At 38.2% G+C, this 16,348-nt stretch overlaps 1 protein-coding gene across 1 annotated transcript in view; it reads left to right on the top strand.

Annotated features, from left to right (window-relative positions):
• The first annotated feature begins 308 nt into the window (after positions 1–308).
• LOC143076691 (solute carrier family 28 member 3-like) overlaps positions 309–16,348 on the top strand; it is a 31,238-nt gene continuing 15,198 nt past the window's right edge. Inside the window, exons 1-2 of the mRNA XM_076252531.1 lie at positions 309–829; positions 1,589–1,730. Of these exons, the coding sequence (XP_076108646.1) occupies positions 573–829; positions 1,589–1,730 (399 nt within the window). The 5' untranslated portion in view covers positions 309–572. The remainder of the gene's footprint in view (positions 830–1,588; positions 1,731–16,348) is intronic.

Below are 16,348 nucleotides of genomic sequence, written 5' to 3'. Positions count from 1 at the left end.
TGAACAGTCCTATTGAATGTAATTTATTTAATTGTTTCCTGCTTTACGTCCATTGGTAAATACTTCAACTCTGAGCAATTCTATGGTAGGGAACGGATTGATATATGTTGCAATTGTTTATTGTCCAATGGCAAATATGTCGAGTATATTTAAAACTACATGTATATTGAAAAATACATGGTTCATATCATATGTTGATGTTAATGTTATACGTTTTAACATTTAAATAATCCTTTACAAAACTAAGTTATTTATTTACTTTTACCCTCAGGTTACTGCCCGTTAAACTCTATATTTTTAAAAAGATTTGACCTACCTTTGTCAAGTAATGATGTAAACAAGACACCACCACATGGTGCTTATACTGTATCGTTAGGGGCAATATACTAGTAAAGGTAACATGACCTGGGTTGAAACATGTCTCTGGACACAACATGTTTGACAGATGAGGAAAATGGAGTGCATCTCAAATACTATGGAGATTTCAATGAATTATGTAGCAAGGAGTCAGCCCCCATATTGAATGTGGATTCATTCGCATTTTTCGGTCGACCATCTTTCCTTCGAACACGATGGTGGGACAAAAAAAGGAGAAAAACATTTTCTTGGATTGGAAAAATATAGTCTCTATGCTATTGTATATAGCATATATGGTGTATGCAATATGGTATGATAGTGGCAATGCTTTCTTGTTGCTGTTTGACACATGTATTGTTAGTTTATGGATAGCAGCACATGCGGAAAGATCAAGAAAACTTTTCATTATAGCAGGGAAGAAAATCGTCAAAGCCAACAGGACAGTTAATACGAAAATTCCTTATTTAAGGATGTAAGTATAAATCATAACATGACAGTATTAAAGATATAAACGGCTTTCATTTCATATTTAGTGTTCACCATCAAAACAACTTGCCTCTTCTGGTGCTAAACACGGATGTCTGTTTAACGTTAAGCGGCAAATTAAATGTATATTCAGGAAGAGAACATCTTACTGCTATATGAATTTTAACCCTATTTTGTACGAAGTCGGCGCGCTGAGTCATATTTTAAGGTGTTAGTTAACAAAAGTTGCTAGTTAAAATTGTCGGAAGACAAATCACCCTTCCCGCGTAAATCATTTAAAATCCGAGCCGACCAGTCTTTGCTCTAACTTCAGAATGACGGATGCAAAGCTCGGAGAAACAATAAATACTAAATTAATTTTGAAGTTTTTGGTTTGACCCTTTCGGTGATAGCATTAAAAGTTTTAAAATATACTCGATATATTTGCCACTGGACAATAAACAATCAGCAATCAAAAAATCCGTATCCTACAATAGAATTGCTCAGGTTTGAAGTATTTGCCACTGGACGTTAAGCAAGCATACTATAGTTTAGACGGCAATATCAACCACTGAAATGCAAGATGACTCTTCGACTCAAGTGCAATAATTTTATTAAATTTCAAAACAAGAAGATTACTTGCATTAATCAGCACAACGGGTGTCAATAGAGAAATCACCAAGTAAGGATGTTTCTTTAAATGAGGTTATTTTTATGTAAATAACTATACATTTTCTGTTGCGATACTTACATTCTTTTATTTCAGAATATTTACAGTAACTGTAGTATTGGTACTACTGGTATTTTTGATACATGAGTGGGTCCATGACACCAGAAAACTAATACCTTTTGGTGGGTTGATACTTTTGTTGTTTCTAGCATTATTGACGTCACGTTCTCCATCTAAGGTAACTATGTTAGTACCGTCAGTTTTGAATATAGACTTTTTTTATATGACGTCTTTATTTCCATGTAAAAAAACATAGCTGACAGTAAAAGCAATGTCTCAACGTCGTACACAGCTACTTTTGCATAGGTAATATTTATGTACTTGAAATATGTAGTACTGGAAATTTACTTTTAATATTAAGTACTTTTCTTTACTTTAAAATTATTGTTATATTTAGGTACTTGTAGATACCGCGCTGAAGTACGTCCATTATTCATAGTTCATTATTCATTATTCAATAATGAATAATGAAATAGTTCACTATTCACTATTCAATATTGAAAAATAAATAATGAATAATGAAATGGTTTATGTTTCATTATTCAAATTGAAGCGGTGAATAGTGAAAAAAATATAAAAAAATTGACTGTGACACTATAGCTATATTTTGATTCGAAATGACCATAAGACGGTTTACGGAGGACCTAAATGCCACAATATGCATAAAAATGAGGAAATATGATAAAAAAGAAGATGTGGTATGATTGCCAATGAGACAAATATCCAGAAAGACCACAATGACACAGACATTAACAACTATAGCTCACCGTACAGCCTTCAACAATGAGCAAAGCCCATACCGCATAGTCAGCTATTAAAGGCCCCGATAAGACATTGTAAAAAAATTTAAACGAAAAAACTAACGGCCTTATCTATGTAAAATAATGAACGAAAAACAAATATGTAACACATAAACAAACGACAACCAATAAATTACAGACTCCTGACTTGGAACAGGCACATACATAAATAATGTGACGGGGTTAAACATGTTAGCTAATTTTGAATAATGAAATGGATATTTTGAATAATGGAATGGACTGCTGTGACCCTTCAGCCCTAATTACATATATATATTCTACCTCAATCGAAAGGTTATTAAGAGAGGAACAAAATGTATATAGTCAATATGTTCAACAACGCATTTTAGAGGAGTAACGAAGGACTTAAATATCGAAATACGCCTGAACATTGAGAAATAGCCAATTTTGAATAATGAAATGGATATTTTGAATAATAGAATGGAGTGCGGCGACCCTTTAGCCCCTATTATAGATAAACCTTATATCTCATTCGAAAGCTGATTACAAGAGGAACAAAATGTATATAGTCAATATGTTCCGCAACGAATATTAGAAGAGCTAAATGCCAAAATACGCGTGAAAATTAAGAAATAGCCAATTTTGAATAATGAAATGGATATTTTGAATAATGGAATGGAGTGCGGCGACCCTTTAACCCCTAATTATAGATAAACCTTCAACCTCGTTCGAAAGCTGATTACAAGAGGAACATCATGCTTATAGTCAATATGTTCCGCAACGAATATTAGAAGACCTAAATGCCAAAATACGCGTGAAAATTAAGAAATAGCCAATTTTGAATAATGAAATGGATATTTTGAATAATGAAATGGACTGCGGCGGCGACCCTTCAGCCCCTAATCATAGATAAACCTTATACCTCATTCGAAAGCTGATTACAAGAGAAACAACATGTATATTATCAATATGTTCCGCAACGAATATTAGAAGACCTAAATGCCAAAATACGCGTGAAAATTAAGAAATAGCCAATTTTGAATAATGAAATGGATATTTTGAATAATGAAATGGACTGCGGCGGCGACCCTTCAGCCCCTTATCATAGATAAACCTTATACCTCATTCGAAAGCTGATTACAAGAGAAACAACATGTATATTATCAATATGTTCCGCAACGAATATTAGAAGACCTAAATGCCAAAATACGCGTGAAAATTAAGAAATAGCCAATTTTGAATAGTGAAATGGATATTTTGAATAATGGAATGGAGTGCGGCGACCCTTTAGCCCCTAATTATAGATAAACCTTCTACCTCATTCGAAAGCTGATTACAAGAGGAACAAAATGTTTATAGTCAATATGTTCCGTAACGAAAATTAGAAGACCTAAATGCCAAAATATGCGTGAAAATTAAGAAATAGCCAATTTTGAATAATGAAATGGATATTTTGAATAATGGAATGGAGTGCAGCGACCCTTTAGCCCCTAATTATAGATAAACTTTATACCTCATTCGAAAGCTGATTACAAGAGGAACAAAATGTTTGTAGTCAATATGTTCCGTAACGAAAATTAGAAGACCTAAATGCCAAAATACGCGTAAAAATTAAGAAATAGCCAATTTTGAATAATGAAATGGATATTTTGAATAATGGAATGGAGTGCAGCGACCCTTTAGCCCCTAATTATAGATAAACCTTATATTTCATTCGAAAGCTGATTACAAGAGGAACAAAATCCTTATAATCAATATGTTCCGCAACGAATATTAGAAGACCTAAATGCCAAAATACGCGTGAAAATTAAGAAATAACCAATTTTGAATAATGAAGTGGATATTTTGAATAATGGAATGGAGTGCGGCGACTCTTTAGCCCCTAATTAAAGATAAATCTTATACCTCATTCGAAAGCTTATTACAAGAGGAACAAAATGTATATAGTCAATATGTTCCGCAACGAATATTAGAAGACATAATTGCCAAAATACGCATGAAAATTAAGAAAAAGTCATATTTGAATAATGAAATGGATATTTTGAATAATGGAATGGACTGCGGCGACCCTTTAGCCCCTAATTATAGGTAAATCTTATACTTCATTCGAAAGCTGATTACAAGAGGAACAAAATGTATATAGTCAATATGTTCCACAACGAATCTTAGAAGACCTCATTGCCAAAATACGCGTGAAAATTAAGAAAAAGTCAATTTTGAATAATGAAATGGATATTTTGAATAATGAAATGGATATTTTGAATAATGGAGTGGACTGCAGCGACCCTTTAGCCCCTATTATAGATAAACCTTATACCTCATTCGAAAGCTGATTACAAAACGAACAAAATGTATATAGGCAATATGTTCCGCAACGAATATTAGAAGAGCTAAATGCCAAAATACGCGTGAAAATTAAGAAATAGCCAATTTTGAATAATGAAATGGATATTTTGAATAATGAAATGGATATTTTGAATAATGAAATAAACTGGCAGGACCCTTCAGCCCCTAATTACAGATATATATTATACCTTAATCGAAAGCTTATCAAGAGAGGAACAAAATGTATCAAGTCAATATATTCCGCAACGCATATTAGAGGAGTAACGACGGACTTACATATCGAAATACGCGTGAACATTGAAAAATAGCCAATTTTGAATAAAGAAATGGATATTTTGAATAATGGAATGGACTGGCAGGACCCTTCAGCCCCTAATTACAGATATATATTATACCTCAATCGGAAGCTTATCAAGAGAGGAACAAAATGTGTCAAGTCAATATGTTCCGCAACGCATATTAGAGGAGTAATGAAGGACTTAAATATCGAAATACGCGTGAACAATGAGAAATAGCCAATTTTGAATAAAGAAATGGATATTTTGAATAATGGAATGGACTGGCAGGACCCTTCAGCCCCTAATTACAGATATATATTATACCTCAATCGGAAGCTTATCAAGAGAGGAACAAAATGTGTCAAGTCAATATGTTCCGCAACGCATATTAGAGGAGTAATGAAGGACTTAAATATCGAAATACGCGTGAACAATGAGAAATAGCCACTTTTGAATAATGAAAAGGATATTTTGAATAATGGAATGGACTGCTATGACCTTTCAGCCACTAATTACAGATATATATCATACCTCAATCGAAAGCTTATTATCAAGAGAGGAACAAAAGGTATATAGTCAATATGTTCTTCAACGCATATTAGAGGAAAAACGAAGGACCTAAATATCGAAATACGCTTGAACATTAAAAAATAGCTTAATTTGAATAATGGAATGAACTGCTGCAACCCTTTAGTCCCTAATCAAGGCAAAATTTATAAACCAAATTAAAGATTATTGATAGAGGAATAAACTGAGTATAAACGATATTTGTTGTAATGACCATTAGAGGGTTTACGGAGGACCGTAATGCCAAAAGACGCGTGAAAATTCAGAAATAGCCAATTTTGAATAATGAAATAGATAATTTGAATAATGGAATGTAATGCTGTGACCCTTTAGCCCTAATTATAGAGAAACCTTATACCTCATTAGAAAGCTATTTACGAGAGGAACAAAATGTATATGGTCAACATGTTCTGCAACGCATATTAAAGAAGTAACGAAAAACTTAAATATCGAAATACGCGTGAACAATGAGAAATAGCCACTTTTGAATAATGAAATGGATATTTTGAATAATGGAATGGACTGCTATGACCTTTCAGCCCCTAATAACAGATATACATTATACCTCAATCGAAAGCTTATCAAGAGAGGAACAAAAGGTATATAGTCAATATGTTCCGCAACGCATATTAGAGGAGTAACAAAGGACTTAAATATCGAAATTAGCCCGAACATTGAGAAATAGCCAATTTTAAATAATGAAATGGATATTTTGAATAATGGAATGGACTGCTATGACCCTTCAGCCCCTAATTACAGATATATATCATACCTCAATCGAAAGCTTATCAAGAGAGGAACAAAAGTTATTCAGTCAATATGTTCTGCAACGCATATTTGAGGAGAAACGAAGTACCTAAATATCGAAATACGCTTGAACATTAAGAAATAGCTTAATTTGAATAATGGAATGAACTGCTGCAACCCTTTAGTCCCTAATCAAGGCAAAATTTATAAACCAAATTAAAGATTATTGATAGAAGAATAAACTGAGTATAAACGATATTTGTTGTAATGACCATTAGAGGGTTTACGGAGGACCTAAATGCCAAAAGACGCGTGAAAATTCAGAAATAGCCAATTTTGAATAATGAAATAGATAATTTGAATAATGGAATGTAATGCTGTGACCCTTTAGCCCTAATTATAGAGAAAAGGAGTAATGAAGGACCTAAATATCGAAATACGCTTGAACATTAAGAAATAGCTTATTTTGAATAATGGAATGAACTGCTGCAACCCTTCGGTCCTAATCAAGGCAAAATTTATACACCAAATTGAAGCTTATTGATAGAGGAATAAACTGAGTGTAAACGATATGTACCGCAATGACCATTATAGGGTTTACGGAGGACCTATATGCCAGAATACGCGTGAAAATTCAGAAATAGCCAATTTTGACTAATGAAATAGATATTTTGAATATTGGAATGGAATGCTGTGACCCTTTAGCCCCTAATTACAGATATACCTTATACCTCATTTGAAAGCTTATTAAGTGAGGAACAGTAGTATGATTATGAGAGTTCTGCCACACCTCCATTTTTAGGTTGGGGTCGGGATAAAATGTGTCTTTGTGGAAGAAAGAAACACACACACACAAAAAAAACAAGAGTGCAAACGCTGAAATGTCTCGCCTTCTTTACTAATCATTGATATTATGTTGATAGTCTCAAATATAAAGCTTTATTACAACTATCACATAAACTCAACATAAACCAAGATAATGAAACATTGATCAATTAACCATGAAAATAAGGTCAAGGTCAGATGAACCATGCAAGGCAGACATGTACATCTAACAATTCTTCAATACATCAAATATAGTTGACCTATTGCTTATAAATTAAGAAAATCAGACCAAAACACAAACACATAACACTTAGCAATGAACCGTGAATATGAGGTCAAGGTCAAATAAAACCTGCTCGACTGACATATTATAGATAATTATGCAAATAATTTCCATACACCTAATAAAGTTGACCTAATGCATATTGTATTAGAAAAATAGACCAAAACTCAAAAACTTAACTTTGACCACTGACCCATGAAAATGAGGTCAGGGTCAGATGACACCTGTCAGTTAGACATGTACACCTTACAACCATTCCATACACCAAATATAGTAAACTTATTGTATATAGTATTAGAAAAATAGACCAAAACTCAAACTTAACTTTGACCACTGAACCATGAAAATGAGGTCAAGGTCAGATGACTTCTGTCAGTTAGACATGTACACCTTACAATCATTCCATACACCAAATATAGTAGACCTATTGCATATAGTATAAGAAAAACAGACCAAAACACAAAAACTTAACTATAACCACTGAACCATGAAAATGAGGTCAAGGTCAGATGACACCTGCCAGTTCGACATGTACACCTTACAGTCCTTCCATACACGAAATATGCTAGACCTATTGCTTATAGTATCTGAGATATGGACTTGACCACCAAAACTTAACCTTGTTCACTGATCCATAAAATGAGGTCGAGGTCAAGTGAAAACTGTCTGACGGGCATGAGGACCTTGCAAGGTATACACATACCAAATATAGTTGTTTTATTACTAATAATAAGAGAGAATTTAGCATTACAAAAAATCTGAACTTTTTTTCAAGTAGTCACTGAACCATTAAAATGAGGTCAATGACATTGGACATGTGACTGACGGAAAGTTTGTAACATGAGGCATCTATATATAAAGTACGAAGCATCCAGGTCTTCTACCTTCTGAAATATAAAGCTTTTAAGAAGTAAGCTAACACCGCCGCCGCCGCCGCCACCGCCAGATCACTATCCCTATGTCGAGCTTTCTGCAACAAATTTGCAGGCTCGACAATAAAAATTCACAGATAGAATAAACACACTGGATTTTACGATTACAAATATGTCTGATCAGAGATAGAATACGGTGCAAAAGGTAGAAATTCTGAAAAAAGTGGACACTGTTAAGGCCAATCGAGAACAGCGCTGCAATGATGAGGAAATTCTCAAATGGCAAGGAGTAGGACAGGACTCAACCTGGATTGTCAAAGACATTAAAGATGTTGACACGAAGTAAAGGTCTGCAAAATTATAACCTTGTGCTCGAAAGGGGAAACTTTCGCACATGGGAATGTGAGAGATTAAACAAGCAGCTTACTACCGTCTTGGCAAAGAGAGAGACCGATGGAGCTGTGCAATTTGTGAGCTATGGGATTAAAAAATCCAGACGCACTGGGTACGTTTTACGACTTTCTTATTTTTTATAAGGATTGTAGGATCGAGAGTGTTAGGATATGTTTTGTAGGCCCGAAAACTGGGTCTGAAAACCAGTGAATTGGGGATGGTGGTTTTGGGGTGACCTAAATTGATTTTTTTTATTGTTAGAATAAAGACATGCATCCAATAGTGAACATAGAGTTAGTAGTTGAAAACGTCAAAGCCCTGAGAGGTATAGCCAAAATGAACCACCTTCGAGGGTATTCGCAGTTGAGGAAAGATCAGTTGATAGAGAGGTAATAGAAACGAAGACAAATCTTAAATTTCATCGTCGTCCCAAACCTCATACGAGGAAGGAGATTATCACCCAGATAAAACAACTTGGGTTGAAAGGGATTAGCAGGCTGTCGATAGATCGACTGCTAAAGAAAGTGCAGGAAAATATTTGGGAAGATAGGAAAGCCATTGGGTATAAATTGAGGTACATTCGCCGAAGAAAGCCTTTAAAGATGTATTTACTACCTGGAATATGACCCCCATCATGGCATGGATGTGCAGACCTCCCTTAAGGTCTTTCGGGTGTCACGGGTGGAACTTATAGAAGATTGGGCATTGTAAAGGGCAACCCAATGTGATCATGCACTGAAAAGATTAATCCAACAGATAAGGCGGATGATGAGAACAAGATACTTTCACTCTGGAAACTAGATTTTCACCGCGGCCACGGACTTGGTTGAAACCCTTGAGGAGATAGATGAAAAGATCGTAGAAAAGATTGCCTGGTGGACCTCTGACAAAACTAGTGAAATTGTAAATACTTCCTCGGTCCAGCGGGGGGTATATCCCTTCTCGAATGTACCTTTCTTCTTGGTGATTCGGAAAATCGCGGTGGTTTAATGGGAGGTATGCTGCCGTAAAGTTCCAATACATCTTATGCTCCTTAAGACTTGCGGCAACAGGGGCCATCTTGATAGCGGTGCTTGGTGGTATTGCACTGGCGAACAAGATCGTCCAGGACATCGATATAGGTGCGTGTGGAGTTGGCTGAAAAGTATTTGAACATTTTCTCTTTCATGGTGCGGTTCCAACGTTTGAAAATACTCGACTTCTCTTCGGTGAAGTAGAGATCGATACCATGCTTTTGAAGCAGCTGATTTACATGTTTGTTGTAAAACTCAGTGCCTTTGTCTGTACATAGCTCCTTGGGCACACCGCTTGGAAGGCATCCCGCACCGTCACCCCCTTCTTGTTCCTGAGTGGTATCAGCCAGCCATATTTCGAGAAGACATGGATAATGCTCAGGATAAATTTATTTCCCTGGTTGTCCCTGGAGAAGTCACTGATATCAACGAGGTCGGCCGCCCAGGTCTTTTCAACACCACCCACCGCTACACAGCGTTTATGACCGTTGTGTCGTTTGTTTTCTCCTATATTTGAGTGTGAATTCACATTACTATAAGACGTGTCACGGTACTTTTCTATCCCAAATTAATGTATTTGGTTTTTATGTTATATTGGTTATTCTCCATCGGATTTTGTCTAATGCTTAGTCCGTTGCTGTGTGTGTTACATTTTAATGCTGTGTCGTTGTTCTCCTCTAATATTTAATGCGTTTCCCTCAGTTTTAGTTTGTTACCCCGATTTTGTTTTTTGTCCATAGATTTATGAGTTTTGAACAGCGGTATACTACTGTTGCCTTTATTTATGAAACAACTGGTTTGTGCTAGCTCATCGTCCAACGAACAGTTTTTTAACACCCAGACCGAATCGAATTTTGGTACCGATGATGGGTCCGACGATCCTGAAGATATTTCCTACAAGCCGCAAGAACCTCATGGTGATCCTCATGGTGTTCGACGACTTGATGCTGAGAAAACAGAACACGTGTGAAGACAACGTCGATTGTTTCTACCTGTGCCAGAACTACTTCACACTGCCTAGCCAGTCGATCCGGGAGAATGCCAACTTCCCCTGTCTCTTCCAGGTGTAACACCACTAATTCAGGCCCGGCCAGAAAGCACATACCAGAAAGTATTACATATTTAACACAAAATAGTTCCTACGCATGAGTGTAACTTTCAAAATATGTAGAATATTTAGGTATTTTTGGTATCAAATGAAAGCTGAAGGACTGGTGATCATTGTAGAACACTTTTGGACTTTTAATTTTGAATAGTAAAAAAACTGCACCAAATTTTAAAAAGAGGGTACATTTTGTCTGTTTGTCAGATCTGAAGTACCTGTTTTGGTACATCTGAAGTTCCGGGAACCAGTTCTTTCTTATATGCAATGTAAGGTATGTTGATTTTTTCAGTACAAGACACCATAAAGTGTTGCTTTGAAATGCAATGATTGCCACTTTATTTGAACTTAAAATAAAAGAGGTGTGCCTGCTTGAAACGGAGGAATTTAACATAGAAAGCAATGGGACCATGAATTAGTGGTGTACTTCCTCCAGCAGAATGCTAAGAATATCAACCACAACCGACGCGATCACTGCAACGATCTCACCAAGGAACAGTACAGTTTGACGCTCTGTGTAAGTATTGCTAGTCCAAGCCCTATGGATTTGTAACCATCGATTTTACTAGCACCAAGGCAATGGAAAATATGCAAATTAAATGAGTTCTTTGAGGAATAAGATAAAGAATGATCAGCCCGGAGATTTCTTTAGGGAACTGAAGTATGCAGAATATCTGGACACAGAGGAACGCCAGCCCTGCAAGTTCGAATGGCCCTTTAAACGCAATTTTGAGTGGGTTCCAGGTTGAAAATGCAGTTGCGTGATCCTTCGACCTATCTAAAGCAGTGGAGGTGATTTCAACGCATGGAACTCCACCATTGTGGTAAGGTGGAGCGATTTTCTCAACCCCAATGCCCTGCCAAGACGATTTGAGGCTACCAGTGCACATATACCCATGACACTTGAATCTTTCGAAGAAAAGGGATCCATATCAGCTGTGTAATACCTTCATGCGCAACTCATTGATTAGGGGTGTTCACACCAACGCTTAGGGGCGATCAACAGCATTCGATCCTATTAGATAAATGACGTTTATCAAGATTGTCGACCCTAAGCAGCATGAGGCTCTTGTCAGGGAGTTTCAAGACACCAAACGGAAGATTCAAGCCAGTAATACATGTAATATGCAACATCGCCTGGACAAGATTGAACTTAGCCGGGACCTTTACAAGGTGTTCAAGCCTGTGATTGAGGCTTAGCGAGAGGCAGCTTCACAGATCACCAAGCAGATCGCAGACCTTTCTGCAACAGTGCCAGCCCTCCCTCCTCGGCCGCCCGACTTTGCCGACCCACTACTCATTGCACCACCTACAGAAACCGTCCTTGGAGCTCGAGCACAGCAGCATTTGCAGCTCAGTATGACTACTTCAACTGACCACACCTTTGGATTGCGATCTGAAAACGATGGTATCTTCATCGGAAGCTCACCAGTTACTTTTGACGGCGATAATTTGTTCATGGATATTGTGAAGTACAAGGGAACCCTTGGCCTCTGGGAAGTCATTGTGAAAAAGAAACCAGAATCGAGCACAACGACCTTGACGACTATGCAGAGATCCTGATAAGTTCCGGTGCTATGTATAAAGGCAATTCCATCTTTTCAAGAACCCCGAAGGCGAATAAGAATTACAAGTGAAAGGGAATCGTGTCCCACATCTACCAGAAGTATAAGTTTGGCAGTGATCTGCAAACCGTGTTTTTTTCCAACTTCAAGCAGCTTCTCGATCGCTTGGAACTGTGTGCTGCAGCATACCGAACAGGAAATAATGGTGTGCGCAACGAAATTATGTCGATTATCCATGCTATGCATAAGGGTAGATATATCAGCATCGGAGAAAATATGGCGCTTCATCATAGTATCCTATAAGTAAATGTTGCAAATCAAGAAAGGTTACGCCTGAAAGTACGCATACGGTGGTGAGGGACTGTTTGACACAATCGCCAGTTTGGCTGGACGCATGTTTACTTCCTCTGCCACCAAAACCATAGGAAGTAAGGCCGTGAGTGCACACACCAATTCAGCCTTGAGAGGTGTTGAAAAAGGGGCCACAAAGCCGTCTATAATGTGGTTAATAAAGTGACCCGCCCCCGAAAACGCAGAATGTCCACTCAACAGTCCAATGTTCAAAGCAGCAAACCGCAGCTAACCCAGTTGAACAATCTGATCTCCGGTTCTGGCATTGCTTCCATCCACGACTTTGTGCAGCGCTATAAATAAATACATAATGTCCAACATCCTTATAATCACCGAAGGGTTGACCTTCGACGAAAGTCTCCAAGAATATAAGGTTCACGAACACGAACCTCAAGCTGGTGCCAACCTGAATAATCCAGGTGAGATCCGAATCAACATCGAAACCCAAGACTTGTTCCTCCATCCCGCTGAAAGTTATCTCTTGGTAGAGGGGCGACTGTAAAAGAACCACGGTAGTGCATATGCTAATGCAAATCTAGTGTCTCTCATTCACAATGGAATCATGTATCTCTTCAAGACTATCAGTTACAATTAATGCAAGCTCTCAGGCCAGCTGATCAAACATATCAACGACCCAGTCGTTGCCATCACTATGCTGGGAATGTGATTTATCCCAACAATTTCTCCCAAATCCCAAGGTCTCAACTACCTGTGGTACGAAGATTCATCTACCGAAGCCGAGGCCGAAAACACAGGGTTTGCAGCACGTCATGGGTATATCATCACCAAGCCCTCCAATAAAAGGATCGTTTTCATTCACCATACCCCTGATATATATTTTCGGCTTTGTAGACGATTACAACAAGATTGTGTATGGATTCAAGCACGAATTGTCACTCGTACGCGACTCGGACGACAATGCCATCCTGCTGCTGCCATCAATGACGTGGCGAAAATCAACCTGAGGACGTGGCGAAAATCAACCTGAGTAAGACCTCTAGGTTTGTTCCTCACGTCCTTCCTTCCGATGAAAAAAACTGCGGTTGTAAAAGACCATCAAGAGTAAGATCGATTGTGGTTTCTGAATACAACAGTGTGATTCTACAAGTGTTACCTAAATCTTACAGTTCCACTGGCGTTTGTCTGCCAAGAGCGGTCGGAAGAAACCGAGATACATCATTGTTGCCTTTCAGACCGATAAAAGTACGATCGGACTCAAAATGAAGCCGTGTTCGACCACTACCGGTTGCGAATTATCTTCGTTACTCTCAACGCAGAATGCTACCCGGCGGTAGACTTCAATGCCAGTTTCACGCAAACCAAGATCGCCAGAGTGTACAAGAATGTCGCAGAGTTCTAACTTGTTCAACATGGACCGTTTCATCAGCAACTGCAACATTAACCCCTCCGATTTCGTCAAACTTTATCCACTGTTTGTCATTGATGTGAGTCACCAGTCCAAGTGGTTGAAGAGTCGACCGTTGACATTAAAATCCTGATCGAATTCGAGCGCAAAGTACCTGCAAACACCGAGGCATTTGCACTTGTGATTTCCGACAGAATCCTGCAGTTTGAATCCGATGGTCAGAAGATGAACGTCGTGTACAAAAAATAAAAAAATGGATAAAATTCACCTACAAGTAACTCCTTTTTGCCAGCCGCCATGCCGAAGTCTACGCGATCGTGGTGAAGTTAATTAAACAACTGAGAAGTATGGCGGTATCGAAGAGTGGAAGCAAAAATATGTGACAATGGTGTACCATAAATAAATGGATAACACATGGTTGCAGCAAATTGCTAAAATCACCAACCCCAATCATGGGTTTTCCTTCATCGTTTCTGGAAATGATAACCAAATCCTTACCCGGTTCAACCCCCACTGCAACTCAAGGAATCCAAGACCTACGAGATGGTATTGGTAAACCTGGTAAACCAATAATTTCATCCCTTACATTCATATGCATACAGGTAACCATTCCTTCCGCTACTCTCCCGATGATGGTGCCAACTGATTTTCCATCGCACTGAGCACAGGTTCCTATGACATCGAAGACATCAACAATGAAACCCAGCAACAGCTACGGCTCAACAAACACAAAACGAAGATCATCATCGATGCCAACCGGCCGACCCTAAAAGCAACGCTAACCCTCGCCAAACTCTATCAAGTAGACTTCAAAGTTGTTAATAACATCAACACCGTCTTGGGATTCAAGTGGCAGATTTACACGTTCGGTATGATCACAGACGGTTATACAGAAGGGTAGCACATTGTAAATATCAGCAGAATCAACAGCATTCTGGTGAATAGTGATATCAACCATGAAGTTATGTAAATGGTACACAGCAGTCTTCAATCTACAGCTTTTGTTCCCGCAGACGGTCCTGGTATGAAAATCATTCAAACCCCCCAGCACCTATTGGTAGTATACGTGCCAGTGATCTTGCGAACCAGCAATCGCATGCAAACATATCTCAACGATCAAGACGGTAGGCTCATCGATCTCAGAGGTGAACATCTCACTATCCGTTTTCATCTTCTTGCGTTTGCACAGTGAATCCCAGTGGCAACGGTCTCTACCTCAGATCCTCAAACGCCCAGATTACCTATGGGTATGGACTCTAATTGGAGCGTGGTCAGCAATTCCACGACGGAGCCGTTCTGATCTTATATTTAGATGCTTACAGTCCCTTTAAAAACATTCCCCTCCTCGGTATGCTCCTATAAAATAAATGAATGATTTAGATTCTTGGTACCGACAGACTATAGTCAATGTGTGTGGAATCAACTCGATGCAGAAATTTGAAGGTATCAAAATACCTTGAATGCCTATAAACGTTCGGACAAAGCTGTATCTGTAGCACTGGGTGCTTGTTCTGTGGTTAGTTTGGTGTTAACTAGCAGTATCGTGGGTTCAGCTTTGACCGGTACAGGTGTTATAGCCACAATTCCTCTGGGGTTTATAGCTTGCTTGAATGCTACCACCGTAATGGATCTCACACTAATGTCTAGGCATGTAATAATAAAAAAAGAAACACCACGATATCTTGCGATTGCCAAAGTCCAAAAAGTCCTTGGTTGAGCAAGCATGTGTCAGCTCTGCTTTAGCTAATGATGAACAGATCTATGATGTCGAGTTTGGGAAAGTCGTCACCTGCCTCAAAAACTACTATGACCGTAAAGATTAGCTGCAGCAACCCGTGTCCAATTTCAGCGAGGATCTGTCAAAATGTTCCTTTGAGGTTTTTCCCACCATCCCAAATTCAATGGTTTTAGACCCGATTTTCAGGCTTAAACAACATATCCTAACACTTCCAATCATACCGTCCTTATCAAAAATATAAAAGTCGTGGTAATCATAGCCGGTGCGCCTGTTTTTTTTTCATCCCATAGCTCACGATTTGCACAGTTCCATCGGTCTCTCTCTTTTCCCCGACGGTGGTCAGCTGTTTGTTTAGTCTTTCACATCCCCAAGTGCGGATATTTTCCCCTTTCCAGCACAAGGTTATAATTTTTGAAAACCCACACTTGTTAACATCTTTAATGTCTTTGACAATCCAGGGTGAGTCCTGACCTACTTCTAAGAGTTTCCTCATCAGTATTTTCCAAAATTTCTACCTCTTGCGCAATATTCTCTCTCTGATCAGACATATTTGTAATCTTACAATCCATTGTGTTTACTATCTGCGGAT

This window comes from Mytilus galloprovincialis, chromosome 5 (assembly GCF_965363235.1).
Source record: "Mytilus galloprovincialis chromosome 5, xbMytGall1.hap1.1, whole genome shotgun sequence".
Lineage (NCBI taxonomy): Eukaryota > Metazoa > Mollusca > Bivalvia > Mytilida > Mytilidae > Mytilus > Mytilus galloprovincialis.
This window is presented reverse-complemented; position numbering and strand designations above follow the sequence as displayed.